General features: G+C 40.2%; 1 protein-coding gene across 1 annotated transcript in view; it reads left to right on the forward strand.

The window, feature by feature from the left end:
* The window catches only part of LOC124556611 (polyamine-transporting ATPase 13A3-like), a 281,733-nt gene that overhangs the window by 97,717 nt on the left and 162,867 nt on the right, over nt 1–21,149 (forward strand). Inside the window, exons 5-6 of the mRNA XM_047130578.1 lie at nt 12,221–12,352; nt 16,160–16,290. Of these exons, the coding sequence (XP_046986534.1) occupies nt 12,221–12,352; nt 16,160–16,290 (263 nt within the window). The remainder of the gene's footprint in view (nt 1–12,220; nt 12,353–16,159; nt 16,291–21,149) is intronic.

The following is a 21,149-nucleotide window of genomic DNA, read 5'->3' on the forward strand; positions in this document are numbered from 1 at the left end:
CAGTACTTTAGACATAATCATTACATTAATGTATCTTGAAGCTAACTTTTGATTTATCTTGGAAACAAATCCTCATATGTACATGTCTTGAATCCGATGGCTCAGTTTTCAAATAACACTTCAACAGAGTTTATAAATTATCTTTGTGAGATAGTGCTTCTCATAAAAAAATGAACACTGTTATGTATCCTGTAGCAAACAGTAATTCATTGCCAACAGTATTGAGAATTGCAAACATGCACATGCGCGCACACGCGTGAGCGCGCCCACACGCGCGCTCATCTCCCCCCATTTTTCCACATAAAGGACGACTCAGTTTTTATGAACATACACATTATTTCATAAAGGCTGCAAAATTTAATAAATGGAGTCCATTGTTATTACTCTCTTTATGGGGATTGTATCTACCAGTGGTAGGGGAAAAGACCTGCTCCTGCCCTACCTTAGCATTAATATCTCCTATCACCATTTTTATGTTATTTTTTATCCACTGTTGATAAGCTTGCTCCAGTTCCTCATAGATCATCTTCTCTTCTTCTATCTTCTCCTCAGTAGGGGCATGTGCATTTGGGAGACAGTAGTTAAAGGATTTCCCCTTTATTTACATACAACATATCCTTGGAATTATTGCTTTAAACCTGTCACAAGTTGTTCAGTGCTTTGATTGACTATAAATCCCACACCAAATATGTATTCAGTGTTGTGGCCACTGTAGTACATAGTACACTGCTGTTTCTGGAAGGTATCCTGTCCAGTGCATCTTATTTCTTGCAAGGCCATGTTGTATGTTTCGCTATTTCAGCCATTTTTCCAATGGCTCCAATTCTATATAATGTCTGTACATTCCACAATACAATTCTCATATTCCTTGTTACATTGCCATGTCTTTGCCTTAGGGTTCATCCACCTGTATTTCCTTCAGTTTTCACAATAAAACTTTTTCCCCAGGTATGACTTATCCGCCTGTAATTGAACCCTCTATTCTTCAGAGGACAATTTTCCCACTCTCGTCTGCCTTCACCTCTGTTTCCCACTGAGTTGGGTACCCAATCTTTCACGGGTTTCTAAGGTTCCCATGGTTCACCAACTTGAAGTTCAGAGACAGTTGAGTAGGAGAAGCTAAGTGACTTTCACTTGCATAAACTCATATTTTTCTCATCAGTAACTCGTTTGAACCCTGATAAATTTTGCAGCATCACTTAACATGACAGTTTCTTCTGGCATGTGGTTTCAATGTAAGAATATACATATTTTGATCTGTGTGTCACCAGACAACATTACTAGGAATCAAACTGATCATATTAATAGCTACCAGGCATGCCTCTGACATACTAGCCTGCAATAGTTTCATAGGCGCTAAGATGAATTCTGGTCATTACCTCCTCATAGCAGAAATTAGAGGGAGAATTTCAAAAGCATATAAAGTTAAAGGAGAAGGGCAAAATAAGTATAATATATCAGAATGTAATGACCCAAGGAAGGCTGAACATGTATCTATTAATTTGGAAAATAATTAACAGAAATCCTGCAGAACTATACTCATAACTTAAATGAGCAATGGAGTAAAATCATAAATGAAATACAGGCTACTGCAGAGGAAGTGATTGCTATGGAACAACTGGCCATAAGGAATGAATGGTATAAAATGGTATGAAGAAGAGTGTGAGGAGGCAACAAGAACAAAGAATGAAGCGTATAAAAAATGCAGCTCAGAACAACAAGAATGTTTGTAGGAAAAAAAGGCGTGCAGAAAAGCGGATTCTGAAATCAAAGAAGAGAAGCCTTTTTGAAAGACAGTTGCAGGGCATTGAATCACTGAGTAACACTAATGAAAGCAGGAATTTCTGCAGAGAGATCAATAACCATAGAAAGGAATTTCAGCCAAAAGCAACACAGTGTAGAGAAAAAAAAGAAATGGTGAACTGATAGCATCACAGGAAGGAGTGTGCCATCATTGGGCAGAGTACTTCAAGGAATTAATGTAGTCAGAGAATGCTGATGTGTGGGAACTAACTGATACCGACAAATGGAAGGCAAGGATAACTGGATGCCCTCGATGCAAGAGATTCAACTATCAATAAAGAAACTAGCCAGTAATATGTCCCAATGAATGAAAGGTGTTATGCCAAAGCTATTGGGTGACTAATGAAGATGTAATATGATGTAGATGGTACAATTTTGAGCTTTACAGATTATATGAAGATCTTGAAATCGTAAAGTTCATTAAAATAAACTACCTGAAATGGTTGGCCATGTTTTTCACGTGGAACATGAGAACCCAATGAAAATAGCACTGCTGCAATACCCAGCAGCACAAAGAAGTGGGAGAAGACCAAGACTGCAATACTTCGATGACATACAAGATGATTTAAAAATTATTTGTGCCTGAGGATGAAGACACAACAAGACAATGGACAGGGCTAAATAGAATGATGTCTTAGAGCAGACCAAGGCCCATCAAGGACTGTAGAGCCAGGAAGAAGAAGAATCTTCTGAGTCTTCCATGCATTAACTTGCAGTCTGACAAGAAAGCTATGGCTCTGTATTCTGTATACATAGAAGTATCTGAACGTTTGAAATGGCCCTACTGTTGTCAAAGTTTCCTTTCCTGTAACAGAATAATTTTGTTCCCACTTGTTTATTATTATGCTCACAAAACTGATTGCTTTCCCTTTCTTGTCCTGTTATCTGAAACTATCGTGAACCAGTCCCATATTCGGACATGTTTGCAATGAAACAAAAACCTTGTGATATATCAGGGTGTAACAGTGTAATAGTTTTGCATAACTCTTCCTAAATGTCCTCAGATTCCTTACTGCACTGGCTGATCCATACCCAAACTGCTTTCTTTTTTGTTAAGTCTAAAAATGCCTTGGCATTAAATACTTGATTTGTTGCAAATTTACAATAAAATCAGCATAGACCAAGAAATCCTTTTATTTGCCTTTTGTTTTTGGTTCAGGAAAGTTCTTTATAGCTTGATTTTCGTCAGGATTTGCCCTTACGTTGTTAGTTGAAATAATGTGTCCTAGGAATTTAATTTCCTTTCTTTCAAACTCTGGTTTTTCAAAAATTACTCTGATGCCATCTGCTGCAATTGCCACTAAAACTTCTTCCAATATTTTATTATGTTCATGCCAGTTTTTTGTTGGTAGCAATATATTGTCTGCATAGACAGTTACCTTAGCTAGTAAGTCATCTCCAGTGCTTTATCTAACATGAAAATAAATGCTGCAGTAGATGTCTTCAAATAAAAAATCAAATGGTACCACCAATCCATTAACTGTGTGCTTAATTTCCTGTATCTGGAAATCTTGCAAACAGAAGTTCTTTGAATTGGTAACCTTGACTACCATAAATGAAGGCTATCTTCCACACTCTTTAGGTAAATGCACTTGCCAAAAGCTATCTGTTATATCTGTGCTAGACATTACCCAATTATCATTAAATTGAAATTACAATGAAATGAACACCCTTAGCTGCTTACAGGCGTTGACATATGTCAACGGGGACAGATGAAAATGTGTGTCCCGCCCAGGACTCGAACCCGGGATGTCCTGCTTACATGGCAGATGCTCTGTCCATCTGAGCCACCGAGGACACAGAAGATAGCGTGCCTGCAGGGATTTATCTCTGGCACGCCTCCCACGAAACCCACATTCTCAACGTATTGTCCCGCACTACATTCGTAGTGCCCTCACCCATTATACTCATTACTCGCTGCGCGTTTCCGATTCCCGTAAGAGTTCGGGCACTGTTTGTGCATTCGCACAGAAGAAGAAGATGGTCAAGTGGCCGGTGAGCCTTAACTATATATTTTACTAAGATGGTATCTGTTCTTTCAGACATGTCCGGGAATCAGCAACGCGCCGCGAGTAATGAGTATAATGGGCAGGGGCACTACGAATGTAGTGCGGGACAATATGTTGCAAATGTGGGTTTCGTGGGAGGCATGCCAGAGATAAATCCCTGCAGTCGCACTATCCTCTGTGTCCTCGGTGGCTCAGATGGATAGAGCGTCTGCCATGTAAGCAGGACATCCCGGGTTCGAGTCCCGGATGGGGCACACATTTTCATCTGTCCCCGTTGACGTATGTCAACGCCTGTAAGCAGCTAAGAGTGTTCATTTCATTGTAATTTCATTCTAACGAGCTGCTTGGTCACTGATGGTATCTTAGTAAAATATCATTAAATTTCTGTATTAGGTCTTCCGGGACCTCCAGTCAATCTGTTTGTGGCCATATAATTTTATTAATTGCCCTTGCACCCAGAGTAATGCTCACTGGTCTGTCTGTCAATTCCCCCCCCCCCCCCCCCCCCCCGAACCATCAGCACCACTTTAATACTATCCCTGGTATCATATTCCAAAAAGTTTAGCTTTTGTGGTCCTTTGGTCTCTCTAGTTCATTATCGAATCTTAAACAACCAGTGAGTTTCTCGTAGATGAAGTCTCTTGTTCATAATTTCCATTGCTATGGTTATCCCTAGACTTCCCATAATAATTTACTCTTCCACTATTAAATCCACCTTTTCTTCATCTCGGACGATTATGAGAGTAATTACATGAACCCTACTTTTCATACTGCAACACTCCTTGCATTCCTGATGCATATCATTTGGCGCTGGTGTTGTGTAAATCTCGGTGGCAGCATTTCAGCCCATCTTTATGTGTCATTTCCTTTCCACCATTTTCTGCACCAACCTTCTAAATTCTGACTTTTGCCTGCTAAAGCATATAAATGATCCAAAGCCTGTACATTCCACTAACATCTGTCTTTGGCATTCTGGTTAACTTGTAACTTAATAATGATTGAAATCAAGTCACTCTTTCAGTATATTGTCTAAATGCAAATTCTTTTCCAAATATGTTTGGAAGACCTCTTTATAACTTTTGTTCCCAATGTTTGTGATAATTTGAACTTCAAATCAGGTCTCTTCTGACAGTTTTGCATGCCGCTGGACCAATACTCATTTGTTAACAGTCCTATGAATTGGTCGTATGTGTTGCATTGTGATTCTACCTCATTCCCCTGGATAGTGCTTCCCCTTCTTGTGCACTAGTCACACAACTAATCTTTTTTTTATTGTCCCACTGAATAGGAAATATTTCTTCAGATTGTTGTTTTAATGTAATTGGGTGTCCCTCTGATAGAGAAACTATGATATTTACACACTGTTAAATACTGATTGTCAGATATCACGTAGTTTTTATTTTTATCCTACTATCTTTCATGCTCATGTCAAGATTATAACCTTTGCTTTATTTCTGCTTCAACCTGAGTGGCATACGGAGCCACCGACTCTAACTTTACCCCATACTTACTGCCATTCCTTCAGTTCTAAATGTTCAGCTGCATTCTCAGTGCATGTATTTTTAACCATCTCTATCTTCTTATCCATATCAGTTTGAGCCTTTAAATCTTGCTGCTTATTAGTCACTTTACAACACATATTAGTTTCTTTTTGATCGTTAGCTAACTGTACAGCATTAGATTCTGGGCAAGTAATGTGGAGCTCATGTGTGCTTCTACTTATCCTTTCTTTATACTCCTTAAGTAAGACTGAAGTTTCTAAGCAAAACTCATCTTTTTGATTATAATTTTTCCCAAGTGGATTTTATTCATTTCTTAAATACTTCATTAGCAATTTCTTTTTCTTCTTTTTTCCAATGGAAATTTTAGTTTCTTTAATGGAAATTTTAAATTTTAGTTTCTTCAAATGAATGTTAAATGATTTTTCAAGATTTTTCTGAGATTCCTTGAGAAACCTCGTGAACATATCTTTACCGTACTTTCACTTGATGATTCACTATTAGATGAACAGCTATAGTGTTTGCTGAATGGGTGTGGTGACTTACATTTGGTGCCACTACATCTGACCCATGATCATCATGTGAATGAATGTACCTCTGCCAAACTTCTATGACATCACAAGTATCTTGCAGCAACACTGAACTTTCATTATGTAACCCAGATGGATGCTCATCACCTTCATGTCCCCCTTGAAAGTAATGTACTATCCTATTCCTGAGAACAACCATCTTTCCTCTCTTGTTATTCATGTTTGTAAATGTTACTGTCAATAATTAATACAACTTGTGCTCACTATTTGCTAATCTAAATTTACAGACTGTGCTGCACTCTGCCAAGCTATTGCTACCCTGAGCCTTAACAGAGACAAACATCAGTCTACCAAAAGATTTTATAAAGACAAGTTGCCTGTTATCGAGGTGAGGGTCATCTCTTGTTCATCAGCTGGGCCAGTGACTTTCCCTTTCCGTATAGGCTGCCCCACAAGCTGTTACGACGGAGGCTGCAGAGAATGCGGTGACCACTCTCCACTTCTGGCAGCCTCTCGACACATATGTCCTCCTCAGTGCGTTGCATCATAACACAAAATCTCTGTCTTCTTTTCTTGATGTTAGTGTTTTATATTGCATCAATATCACAGTACATAGCATTCATTGCCACTTGTGTTGTGTACATTACCAAAATAATTCCTATCACTGATCAGTACTGTTGCATGATTTTGAGCAACAGCTATAATCAATCATCAGTGTTACTTCAAGCTCCTTATCTAGAGATTCACATGTGGTCAGTATTTTAAAATTCACAGTTCACCCTTATCTTGTGCTCTGTTTCTTTTACCAATGAAAGTCACTGTTCAGTTGATCAAAATCACAAAGTCACTGGTAGTGCCAATTCACTGTTTATCACTTTGGATGCAATCCATAACATTCATAGCCACTCAGATTCATCCCCGCAAGAGATGCCATGTCCTACACCTCTTTTGTAACTATGCAGTGAGAGTTGCATTCGGATGTGTGCAGTATCAGGTAGACTTCGCAGAGTTCTGTTTTGCCCACCTTGCATCTTCTAAAGACGATGTCCCTCTCGCAGAAGGTCATGTGCGGTCATGATTCTGTTTATGGTTTGGCACCGAAACTGTTATGAGATACATGCGAGTCTACTTTCTAGTGAAGAGTGTCTTTTTAAGGGATGCCATTAATTTATTCAGTGTTGCAATTCTTGCCGCAACACTGTTCATAATGTAGTCATTTACAATTGCTCAACATTCCACATGAAGAACTGGTTCGTCAGTCTAATCAGAATGCAAGTCATGAACTTGAACTCATTAATTGTAATGCTTATTATCAATAATAATGATCAATATCCTGAGCAACTAACACACTTCCCCATGGCTCTTATCGGTGTTCACCAACCAACTCTTAAAAGTTATAAAATAACAGTTTGATAGGACTGAATCAATACTAACCACCCTGAACAGTGAACATGTCTGCCCAGACTACAAACTTGGACTGCAATTGGCTATGGCTGTCACTATAGTCAACCAATTAGAAGTGGAGATGGTGTCTCCATGTGGATAAGCATACCTCCGCTTGTGACCACAATGAAATATGTTGCTCAACAGTAGAGCTTAACAAACACTGCACAACAGTACTGCTCACCCCATTTGCTATAAATTTACTAGTTAATACATATAAAATGTTTGTACGAGGGTTGGAACTCAGTGGCAACTATTTATTCACAACCGATACAAAAAGAGTTGCATATTTGCACCTGTTACTGTCCTTCAAAGTAGTCACCAGTATTGTGTAGAACCCATTGCCAGTGATGTGGAAGGCGTAGTATACCAGTAGCAGTGCCTGTTCTGTTGATGGTACGAATGGAGCGGTCTACTGCCTGTCGAATCTCTGGAACAGATCTGAAGCGAATGCCACGAAGTGGTTTCTTCATCTTCGGAATCAAATCAGTCACAAGGACTTAAGTTGTATTACTGTTCATTTTTGGAGCATCACCTGCGACCAGCTTTGTGAAAGGAGCGGCGACACTTTCTACACAATCCACCCATCGTTTTGTACAACAGTGTGTGGGCGCATACAGCACAGGCTGTAGCTGCTCTGTTCGGTCGATGGGACTGGGAAGTACTGTACCATCCACCATACTCCCCGGACTTAAGTCCTTGTGACCTTGATTTGATTCCAAAGAGGAAGGAACCACTTCATGGCATTCACTTCAGAACTGTTCCAGAGATTCGACAGGCAGTAGACCGCATCATTTGCACAATCAACAGAACAGGCTCTGCTAACAGTATTACTATACCTTCCACATACCTGGCAACGGGTTCTACACAACACTGGTGACTACTTTGAAGGACAGTAACAGGTGCAAACATGTAACTTTTTTGTATCGGTTGTGAATAAATAGATACCACTATTTCAGTTCCAACGCTCGTATCTACCTATCCTTTTTCAGCTGCATTTGCTTGTGAACAGAGGATGACAGTGGTAGGCCTCTTGTCAAAGTTTTGAGTGAAATCTTTACAAAAATGGCCCTAATATTTGCTGAAAGTGATGGCCGGGGCTGCTGTAACAGTGCAGTTTTACTTTGTGTTCTGTTTAAACAACAGCTAATGGGGCCAAATGTCCACTGAAACAGTACACTTAGGCATTACTTTTGATGCACTTCCCTCCTACTTTTTCAAAATGTTACACTGCTGATATTAACTAGTATTATATACCTGCACCACTTTTTACAAAATCTGCTGAATTCTGGTAAGAAATGTGTAACATCGAATTAAAAAATTGTTGATTCAGATTTGTTTCTGAAAAACGGGAATTTGTCAACATGCAATATAAATTGAAGTATTATGAAGTCTTTTCTTAAGATATTTGTCTGGAATGTAGCCTTGTGTGTAAGTGAAATGTGGGCAATAGGCAGTTCAGACAAGAAGAAGATAGCAGCTTTTGAAAATGGAAATGAGCATATGACATTGTGGACTGGGGAAAAAAATGTAATTCTATAGAAGAATGTTGAAGATCACATGGGTAAGAAAGAGGGAGGTGCTGAATCAAATTGAGGGAAAAAATAATTTATGGCACAACTTGGCCAAAAGAAGGGATCAGTTGATAGGACACATCCTGCAGCATCAACAAATTGTGTACTTAACGATGGAAGTAAGTGTGGGGAGGTAATAATTGTAGAGAGACACCAAGGCTCGTATACAGTAAGCAATCCAAATGGATGTAAGTTGCAATGTTTGCCATGATTGGTGTAATCTTCATATGACTGACATGAGACCCATTGAAAGATTTTGTTGACAAACAAAACTGTCAGTTTTAAGGCACTAAAAAAATCATGCATAGTCACCACATTCCCTAAAACCTGAGCATTTTGAATGTGGTATACAGTAAACCCATTGTTGATTTTTAGTTACATGAGGAGTGTTCACTACTAAATTATACCCATTAATTTCTGGAAGCTTTTGTGGATGCTTGAGGGATTCTATCACTTAATGATGTGTGGAAGATTGATTAATGTGTGTTATATGTAGCAGACATGTTAAGTTTCACATTATCATAAGAAGACCATTTTGAGTACTTTATGGAGATTTTTCTCTTCCATGGTTTCCCTGTGTCACTCAAGGCAAGTGACAGGATCATTCCTTTCAAAAGGACACAGGCAATTCCTTCCCTATCCTTCCCATGCCTTGAGCTCATGCACCATCTCTAATCACTTCATTGTCGATAGGACATTTTACCTTGATCCTCCTTCATTCTCTCATTTGTTTGTTCCTTCCTATTTCTAAGGAAGACTGTAATAATTTTACCAAGTTAATAAGTGATGATTGCAAAACATTGACGAGAATTATTTGCAGAAAAATGGAAAAAGGTGGAGAAGATCAATTCGGGTTCTGGAGAAACTTCAGAGGCAACGTGAGGGGCAATACTAACCCCGCCACTTATCTGAAAAGATAGGTGGATGAAAGGCAAACCTACATTTATGTCATTTTTAGAGTTAGATAATGCTTTTGACAATACTGACTGGAAGATACTATTTGAAATTCTGAAGGTAGCTAGGATAAAGATACTGAGAGTGAATTATTATTTATAACTTGTACAGAAAACAGACTGCAGTCATAAGATTTGGACATGAAGGAGACTCAGTTGTTACTACAGTTAGCGTGTAACTAAAATTTGGAGATGTTAGTGATGTATTGCATAACATTCAGTAAGCTGTTGTCAGTATGGTATATGTGGATCAGGTACTTCGGTTTGCCTACATGAGCCAGGAATGTATAGTTACCTGCAAGGCTGTTAACTATTTGATTAGGTGTGTTTGCACTTCTGGTGAGGTTGTTTCCAGTTCAATGTGAGCAAGTCCCAGTGTGCTTGGGCTCAGAGTGTGTCAGTGTCATACTGGCACACCGTCTGTAAGTACAGGCAGATATGACTGAAGGCTTCCTCCCACACTCTTCTTTTGCCACACGACTCTCTGGGAAGATGCCTGCATGGGAAAAAATGAAAATCATGAATGAAAAAGTGAAGTATTTGGGGCAAATAGTAGAGTGATACAGGAGTTAAGATAGATCCAAATAGGGATAGGTAGTAACAACTGAGTTAGAAGAAAGTAGAATAAAGACATAGACACATTGGAACTGAAGGCCTGTGTAACTTACAGATTGTTTTTATAATTAATACGCTCAGATAAAGATGCCTTTTATTGTGAAAATGTTGCCAGATTGAGTAACATGACATTCTGGTAATATGTTATCTAAAAATGTGACATTATTTCTCTCAAATTATTGACAGTGATGGATAACTACACTCCTGGAAATGGAAAAAAGAACACATTGACACCGGTGTGTCAGACCCACCATACTTGCTCCGGACACTGCGAGAGGGCTGTACAAGCAATGATCACACGCACGGCACAGCGGACACACCAGGAACCGCGGTGTTGGCCGTCGAATGGCGCTAGCTGCGCAGCATTTGTGCACCGCCACCGTCAGTGTCAGCTAGTTTGCCGTGGCATACGGAGCTCCATCGCAGTCTTTAACACTGGTAGCATGCCGCGACAGCGTGGACGTGAACCGTATGTGCAGTTGACGGACTTTGAGCGAGGGCATATAGTGGGCATGCGGGAGGCCGGGTGGACGTACCGCCGAATTGCTCAACACGTGGGGCGTGAGGTCTCCACAGTACATCGATGTTGTCGCCAGTGGTCGGCGGAAGGTGCACGTGCCCGTCGACCTGGGACCGGACCGCAGCGACGCACGGATGCACGCCAAGACCGTAGGATCTTACGCAGTGCCGTAGGGGACCGCACCGCCACTTCCCAGCAAATTAGGGACACTGTTGCTCCTGGGGTATCGGCGAGAACCATTCGCAACCGTCTCCATGAAGCTGGGCTACGGTCCCGCACACCGTTAGGCCGTCTTCCGCTCACGCCCCAACATCGTGCAGCCCGCCTCCAGTGGTGTCGCGACAGGCGTGAATGGAGGGACGAATGGAGACGTGTCGTCTTCAGCGATGAGAGTCGCTTCTGCCTTGGTGCCAATGATGGTCGTATGCGTGTTTGGCGCCGTGCAGGTGAGCGCCACAATCAGGACTGCATACGACCGAGGCACACAGGGCCAACACCCGGCATCATGGTGTGGGGAGCGATCTCCTACACTGGCCGTACACCACTGGTGATCGTCGAGGGGACACTGAATAGTGCACGGTACATCCAAACCGTCATCGAACCCATCGTTCTACCATTCCTAGACCGGCAAGGGAACTTGCTGTTCCAACAGGACAATGCACGTCCGCATGTATCCCGTGCCACACAACGTGCTCTAGAAGGTGTAAGTCAACTACCCTGGCCAGCAAGATCTCCGGATCTGTCCCCCATTGAGCATGTTTGGGACTGGATGAAGCGTCGTCTCACGCGGTCTGCACGTCCAGCACGAACGCTGGTCCAACTGAGGCGCCAGGTGGAAATGGCATGGCAAGCCGTTCCACAGGACTACATCCAGCATCTCTACGATCGTCTCCATGGGAGAATAGCAGCCTGCATTGCTGCGAAAGGTGGATATACACTGTACTAGTGCCGACATTGTGCATGCTCTGTTGCCTGTGTCTATGTGCCTGTGGTTCTGTCAGTGTGATCATGTGATGTATCTGACCCCAGGAATGTGTCAATAAAGTTTCCCCTTCCTGGGACAGTGAATTCACGGTGTTCTTATTTCAATTTCCAGGAGTGTATATGTGCTATGTGTACTCAGGTGAAACAGGCAGGAAATTGTGACTAGTGTCTAGCTTGCAAAGTGAAGCAGGAAAAATCCATGACGTATCATGTGCTTTAGATACGTGAATAAAGAAAAAAACATTTTGAATAACTGTCAATTGAATTTTATTCATCTTTTTGATTTACAGAATGTGTGGAGGTTGATTCAAAATATTTGGTCCCAGGTGATGTGATCATAATTCCACAGCATGGATGCTTGATGTCCTGTGATGCCATCTTGTTGAGTGGCAGTTGCATTGTAAATGAGAGCATGCTTACTGGTGAGTTTTACTGTAGTCATTGTGATAATGTTTTACGTTTTAATCACTTTTCTACTTACATCCAGCATTACTAGTCATTGGAGACAAAACTATACCCAGGCTCTGATCTAGATTTAGGAAAGTGATTTAGTTTTGCTTTGAATGATGAAATAGTTTTGAGATTTCATGAAAAATGCCTCTGCTTTTTTTATGTTCATCTTATATCCTCCTTTTAAGACACTGTCCATTCCGTTCAACTGCTCTTCCAAGTCCTTTGCTGTCTCTGATAGAATTACAATGTCATCGGCGAACCTCAAAGTTTTATTTCTTCTCCATGGATTTTAATGCTTACTCTGAACTTTTGTTTTGTTTCCTTTACTGCTTGCTCAATATACAGATTGAATAGCATCGGGGAGAGGCTACAACCCTGTCTCACTCCCTTCCCAACCACTGGTTCCCTTTCATGACCCTCGACTTATAACTGCCATCTGCTTTCTGCACAAATTGTAAATAGCCTTTCGCTCCCTGTACTTTACCCCTGCCACCTTCAGAATTTGAAAGCATTTGTAGACTTAGAGAAAGCTTTTGACGGTGTTGACTGTAATATTCTCTTTCAAATTCTGGAGGTGGCAGGGGTAAAATACAGGGAGCGAAAGGCTATTTACAATTTGTACAGAAACCAGATGGCAGATATGAGTCGAGGGGCATGAAAGGGAAGCAGTGGTTGGGAAGGGAGTGAGAGAGGGTTGTAGCCTCTCCCCGATGTTATTCAATCTGTATATTGAGCAAGCAGTAAAGGAAACAATAGAAAGGTTCAGAGTAGGAATTAAAATCCATGGAGAAGAAATAAAAACTTTGAGGTTCGCCGATGACATTGTAATTCTGTCAGAGACAGCAAAGGACCTGGAAGAGCAGCTGAATAGAATGGACAGTGTCCTTAAAGAAGGATATAAGATGAACATCAACAAAAGCAAAACGAGGGTAATGGAATGTAGTCAAATTAAATTGGGTGATGCTGTGGGCATTAGATTAGGAAATGAGATGCTTATAGTAGTAAATGAGTTTTACTATTTGGGGAGCAAAATAACTGATGATGGTCGAAGTAGAGAGGATTCAAAATGTAGACTGGCAATGGCAAGGAAAGAGTTTCTGAAGAAGAAAAATTTGTTAACATCGAGTATAGATTTAAATGTCAGGAAGTCGTTTCTGAAATTATTTGTATGGAGTGTAGCCATGTACGGAAGTGAAACATGGACGATAAATAGTTTAGACAAGAAGAAAATAGAAGCTTCCGATATGTGGTGCTACAGAAGAATACTGAAGATTAGATGGGTAGATCACATAACTAATGAGGAGGTATTAAATAGAATAGGGGAGAAGAGGAGTTTGTGGCACAACTTGACCAGAAGAAGGGATCGGTTGGTAGGGCATATTCTGAGGCATCAAGGGATCACCAATTTAGTATTGGAGGGCAGCATGGAGGGTAAAAATCATAGAGGGAGACCAAGAGATCAATACACTAAACAGATTCAGAAGGATGTTGTTGCAGTAGGTACTGGGAGATGAAGAAGCTTGCACAGGATAGAGTAGCATGGGGAGCTACATCAAACCAGTCTCTGGACTGAAGATGAAGAAGAAGAAGAAGAAGAAGAAGAAGAAGACGACAACAACAACAGCAACATACTTGCTACTAGTCAGTACCCATTATAAGGTGTAACATGGTCAAGACTGCGGGAAAGTGATCTTAATTATCAATATAAGGTACTACTGTAAGTTAAACTACTAAAATTCTTTTTCTAGTATATTTTGTTTAACTTTGTTTTACTATGATAAACTGTATTGTGCATACAGTTGTTCCCTCTAGCAGTGTATGTATGTCATTATCTTAACAGCAGTATTACAGGACTTTGTCTACATCTGCGTGATCACACTGCAATTCAGAATCGAGTTCCTGGCAGAGGCTTCAGCAAGCCACTTTCAAGGTATTTCTCTATTGTTCCACTATCAAACAGCACACGGGAAAAATGAGCACTGTAATCTTTTTGTGTGAGCTCTGATTTCTCTTATTTTATTATGATGATCATTTCCTCTTATGTTGGTGGGCACCAACAGAATATTTCCACAATCGGAGGAGAAAGTTGGTGATTGAAAGTTCATGAGAAGATTGTGCCACAACAGAAGAAAACCTTTGTTTTAATGATTGCCAGCCCAATTAACATATCATGTCCACGTTACACTCTCCCTTGTCTTGTGACAATTCAAAATGAGCTGCTTTTCTTTGAACTTGCTGATGTTCTCCGCCAGTCCCATCTCACGCAGAACCCACTCCACACAGCAGTACTCCAGAAAGGGGCAGACAAGCATGATGTAAGCAGTCCCTTTTATATAACAGTTGCTCTTTCCAAATGTGCTGCCAGTAAATTGCAGCCTTTGGTTTGCTTTCCCCACAACATTATCTATGTGGCCATTCCAAATCAAGTTATTTATAATTGTAATCTTGAAGTATTCAGTTGACTTTACAGCCTGTAGATTTGTGTGATTTATCATGTAACTGAATTTTAGTGAATTTCTTTTAGTACTCATATGGATGACTTCACACTTTTCATTATTTAGTCAGTTTCCAGTATTTGCCCCATACAGATACCTTGCCTAGCCTTTTTGCAATTGGTTTTGATCATGTGATGATTTTACAAGATGGATAATGACAGCATTATGGTATCTTCTCTGTCCCTTATGTTTCTTTTTACATTTTACACATTGTAAGTTGCTAACACACTTTATGGACAACATTTTTTTTCTTTTTTTTAGACCCAAAGATGACTGCTAGCACCGTCAAAACCACATGTATCATTTTATAAGCTCATGATGTAGACAAATAAAGTTTACATTCAGTATCCATTACATATTCTAGTTTTCTTCCAGAAAATATGGAATTGATATTATATGTCTGTCTGTTTAGCAGGACATGATGCACATTTGATTTGCAGAGTTCCCCCCCCCCCCCCCCCCCCCCAAGTGGGGGCAGGGAGGGGGGTAACAACTGCCCTCCTCCTACCCATTGCTGGCAGTAGCTTTAAAATGTCTTTGAGAGTGGCAATCCCATAATAACAATAGCATATATACAGGTACAATTGCTTCTATGCAAAATTGGAGAAGTACCATACGTGGCTTCGCCTGGATTATGGACACCAGACTGGACGGATTCTCACATAAAATGCATTTGGTGTAACATTTTGATTGCCACAATTTTTTGATTCTACATTTTCTTCCAATTGATGCAGCCTTCAAATAATGAAGCAATGTCAGTGATTCCATGGCATAATTCACTAACTGCAGGATTACTGGACATTGTTCATAGAGCTACAGATAAATTAATTACAGTACAATTTTTATGAGTAGTCAGCAGTGAAATTACTTCAGTAAAGATCTTAAAACTTCAGTTGCTTGAATCTTCAATGACTTTTATACATAGACAAAGAAGTAATGCTACATATTAGGGACATGTTGTGTATTTTTAACTTTGCCATTTATTTGTTCTGAACATGTTTTTAAAATATTGATGGAAGTAGTTTCTTAAAAAATTTTGCCTGAAAACTTATACCCTGGAGTAAAGGCTCCATTTACACATTTCGTTCAGTAATAGTGTAGGTGCTGAAAGTGCCTGAGAAACGTGATTCTTAATGTTGTAAGTTGCTTATTGTACTTTTAAAACGACATTTTATTTATATTTCATAACTTGAAATTTGGTGTTTTGCTAGCTATGTAACAGTGAATTGTGAAAGATGATCTTGGCAAATTCATGTGTGAGTAATTGTGTTTGATGTGCAGGGGAAAGTGTGCCTGTGACAAAAACCCAGCCTTCGCATTCAGATGCTGTGTACAGTCTGCAAGAACACAAACGGCATACTTTGTTCTCTGGCACTCGAGTTCTGCAGACACGGTTTTATGCAAATCATCAGGTAAGGGAATTTCAGATGTTTTCAAACAGGTGAACATCTTCGAATCTTGTTCACCACCCTCACCCTGTTTCGTTTGTGGAGAAACATCTGAAATTTAAGCTACAGTGTGCTCAGCTGAGAAACACAAACAAATTTTCTTAGAAATATATATTTAATAAATCCTCTTTAAGTTTGAGGATAAGCTCATTTCTGAGTAGTGAGAAGTAATATTTTATGCTTTTTTTTTTTTCTTTTTACTGGAGATGAAATGGAAAGAGACTTCTTCTTGCCCTATTGAATGGTAGTTCTGAACCATTAGCTAGGAAACACTGTAGCCAGTAGAGTACAAGATGTATTGTCTGGGTGATAACATTTTACCACACTGGCTGCCATTGGATGAAGTAGTAGTAGTACCCTTTAATTCTGTTACTGTATGGTTTTGGCTGTGAAGTCATTACCAAGTGTGTGCGTAAGTACAGCTCAGAGTCCAAGAACTTGTCAATTTGTATATTTAAGGGTTTAACCATAGAAAGTTGGAAACTGTCAGACTTCACAGTCAAAGGCATCACAGCAAGTACATCTAAAACAGTAGTTAGTATTTATGCAGCATACCCTTAGAACAGTATGGACATACACCGAGCAAATCACAGGTGTGTAGAAGACGAAAATTAGAACCATATTCAGCCTGCCTTTATGGTTATAATTACTATGCTAGATTCACTTGCCATACCTTAGAGTATGAAGTCTGATAATGTGGCCAACCTCCTAAGACTGCACCATTATGTTTGTGAATTGATGTGTTCCTGCACTCTGACCCAAGTATGATCTTATTTGCGAATTGTACTTAGCACTGAAAACAATGGGAAGTTTTCACTTCATCCAGTGACAACCACTGTGTTAAAAAAGTGATCATTCAGACTGTTTGTTATGACTTGGGCCCTGTTGTAGCCAAAATAATGAAAAAGCAATAGCCCCACTCTTCATAGTATGGTTGTCTTACTGCAGACACAAAGGAAGCAACAAAATATGTATACGATTGTCCTCTCAGGTATCTTTGTCACATATTTCTCAGATCATTTAGTTCGTTATAGTAGTGTTAGAAATAATCTTTAATAGGTAGCCAGTTTTTCACTGTGTAAGTGTCATATTACAAATGCAAAAATTTTGTGTTTGCCTGCTGGTCTTGGGATGTTTCTAAAATGTGATATAACAATCAGAATTTTGCTCCTGTATGACAAATGCTGCATTGCACAATGATTCGTATTCTGTGTTCAACATTAGATCTACCAATAGTGTGACTCATTGAGCAAGTTCATAGGCCTGTATAAGACAAGTATAGAACCATGTTTAGTGAAGCTCTGAAACATTCGAAGGGAACTTTGTGTTGATGATTGCTAAGCAGATTTCAAGTGGCAGTTACTGCATGTAAATATTAGTATTGTGGTGGCAGTAACTGGAAAGATTTTCAGTGGACATGAGAGTAATTCACGGTTCATGAAAATCACTACTAATAGTTAACTCAGTACTAATAAAATACACAACTGAAAAAGGTACATACTTCAGTTAGAAACGCTATCTTTGCACAGTTCTCTTTGCACAAATTCTCATTTACTCTAGGTCATTATGCCATTAAAAAATGAGGGCATTTTTTGTTGTTCTTGTAATAGTTCATATCATCCATGTAGCTCTCTCTAAATCGGTTCAACTTTTTTTCTTATACTTTACTGCAATACTGGACTGAACATGGTGTCAATGCTGTAATATGCCAGCTCCTCGTTTCCACAGTTTTAGAATTGGAAAACTTTATTCTCAAGATATTATAATACATAAAATGACATCTAGTACAGAATTATGGCATTTTAAAGAATGCTGGAATGATTAGTGTATAACCCAGAAAAAAAGTTCTGGTAATTTTGTGGAATCTGTTCACTAGAACATGACTGTTTTATGAACAAATTCCACACTAAGGAATACTTATAGCAAATATAATTAACAGGTGTGTGCAGTTCATGATGAGTGGTGATAATGACCATTCAGAGATTGTTTTTAGCTATCTACTGAGAAGCACAGAGGTTGTGACCAGAATACAGTTAAAAGTCCAGTAAGCATTCTATCAGATTTGAGGTCAGCAACAAAGGTGTGGGCAGTTGATCCAGAGAGATGTGTGTATGGCATTGAAGCCAATGCCAAAGCTGGTCCCTAATCCATTGTCTTATGTGCAGACAAGAGCCAGAAACTCTGCTCCTTGCAGGCAATTGTTGTATTACCTTGGAGTCTGGATGTCCAGTCAGTACTCTAATGGTTAGATTAGTGATAAGTGTAGCCATTAGTGGTAGGATGGTTTCTGGTTCACTGCTGTGGAGGAGAGGACTTGTGATCTTTAAGGTGGAGGTGATGGCATCAGTGGTTGGAACATCTCTGACAATGCAGTGACAAAAGCTGAGGCTGCTGGTGTCTGAGATGGCGGTGGTGCCAGGAGCAGTGGATAGAGCAACTGTTTGGCCGTCACTGGTGTGGAAAAGGCCAGGCACCAGTGGCTGCCAGCATTTCCATCCTGGATGCCCCTCACTATTGCGTACACAGGCTGGAACACCGTCCACATACCGAGCTGAGCGAGTTAAGGTGGCAGCTGATGACGTTTTATGCAGTAGATACAGTATCGTGTTTCTGGGTACTAGACTATGAAGGAGCTTGATGGGGCTGTAGTTGTTGACCATTGGTTCAGATTTGTGCTCAAGAGGTATGTCAGTGTATCTCAGTGGACATTTATTTCTACCATATCTCTCTGAACACATTGGCTTACAAAACTGATGTGGATCCTGTATAAAGGATCACTTGCCATAGGCTATAAGGGGGAAATTCTGAGAAGGTGCTGCCCAATTTTCTGCACACATGTTAATACAGAGACCATGTTTTAAGTGTATTTCTATATGTAGTCAGTATACATGTTGCTCAGCAAAGTTCTTTTAGTGGGTAATATTCTAATGGCTGTGGCAAAAAAGACACAAAGTCTAGGCTTTCATAATTTCAAAGGGAAGCTCAGGTGACACTGCAGAGGAACACGGAAACTACATACACAGGGTGTCCCATTTATCTTGACCAACCTAAATAACTGTTTGTCCAGATGCAAATTACAAAATGTTTCAAGCAAATGTTCTTTAGCTGTCAGAGGGACATCAATCAGCATGATTTCCATCATCGTAGCTTTGTTTTTTTACAAAGATATGAACAGTGGTATGACTTTTTTATATGACACCCTGTATTTTTTATTTGGTCATTGATTTCCTCTACTAAAGACCTATTCAAAAATGTGCCACACTGTACCATTCACTGAAACACAAGGTTATTTATTACGTAACACAACATTGACTTTGAGCGCTGGATCACAAACTCGTCCACTTGCTGGAGTTGTCAGAAAACAAATGAAAACCAAGTAAAACATAACACAAAATTGGCTTTGACTCTCCTGTACCGTTGCCCAGGAGTATAACATTCAAAGGTGCTCAAAGTGGTGAATCTGGACACCAATACATTGACGCACACGTTGAATGAAAGAATTATTTACTGCTTCCAGTGTTGCTTGCTGAAGAGATTTACAAGGAAGCACTATATGTTCCTCCATGTCCTCTGGAGTTCTTGGAATATTGCAATAGACAACGTCTTTAATGCATCCCCACAGAAAAAAGTCCAGGGTATTTAAATCAGGAGACCTAGCAGGCCAAGTAACTGTTCCTCCTCAACCAATCCATCTGGCAGGATACCTTCAGTTCAGAACACAACGTGCACTCAAGGCTTTATGTGCTGGGGACATCCATTGTGTTGATACCACATAAGCATTCTGGTTCTTAGCAGCACTTCATCCAGAAGAGGAGGAAGAATTTGTCTGAGGAAGTTGGCATACACTGTCCCATTTAGACTACCCTTGATGAAATAAGGGCCAATAATTTTAGTACCAGGCATCCCTCACCAGACGTTAACCCTCCATTGACGCTGATGTTACACCTGTCTAAGCCATTGTGGGTTGTTGCTGGACCAATAATGCATGTTCCTTTTATTTATCTGTCCTTTGTTTGAGAAGGAACATTCATCGGTAAATAGAACAGTGTAGAAGTAGTTCAGGTTGGCGAGGATTTGCTGCTGTGCCCACTGACAGAACTGTACATGATTCTGGAAATCATTCCCATGCAATTCTTGATGTAGGTGTGCATGGTAAGCATGGAACCGGTGATATGTAAGAATACGATGTACACTGGTTTTAGGGATGCCAATCTCGTGTTCTACCAACTGGGCTACCTAAGCACGACTCACGCCCCGCCCTCACAGCTTCACTTCTGCCAGTATCTCGTCTCCTTGGTAGAGCACTTGCCCGCAAAAGGCAAAGGTCCCGAGTTCGAGTCTCTGTCCGGCACTCAGTTTTAATCTGCCAGGAAGTTTCAAGAAAACATCTGTCGGGAAGGTGGGTTCTTGTCTGGATATCGCTCTCTGTACAGTTCCGCTGCCTGCGTAGTGTTTCACCTACCTTCAACAACAACAATAATAGAAACGTTATGTTGATGCAGTTTGTATGAAGAACAGCCTTTACTGTATGCCTACACTAAACAACAGTATTTAAAAGGACTAAACTACTGTACTAAATGTACCCAAACATAAGAAAACAGTATTGCAATTACTGTTCTGCTAACTTACATTTTTACCTTCTCTTCATTGGTGTACATTCTGTTCACACAACTCTTCAACTGACAATGGTTGACGGAATAAAGGGTGTACATTCTACTTATGTTTACATTTGTCCTCCGCCAACGTCAGCACATGGATGTGTCGCATTATCCTGAGTACCTGCACTAAGCACTGGGAGAGTCAATGTCAATGTCAGTGTTGTG

This window comes from Schistocerca americana, chromosome X (assembly GCF_021461395.2).
Source record: "Schistocerca americana isolate TAMUIC-IGC-003095 chromosome X, iqSchAmer2.1, whole genome shotgun sequence".
NCBI lineage: Eukaryota > Metazoa > Arthropoda > Insecta > Orthoptera > Acrididae > Schistocerca > Schistocerca americana.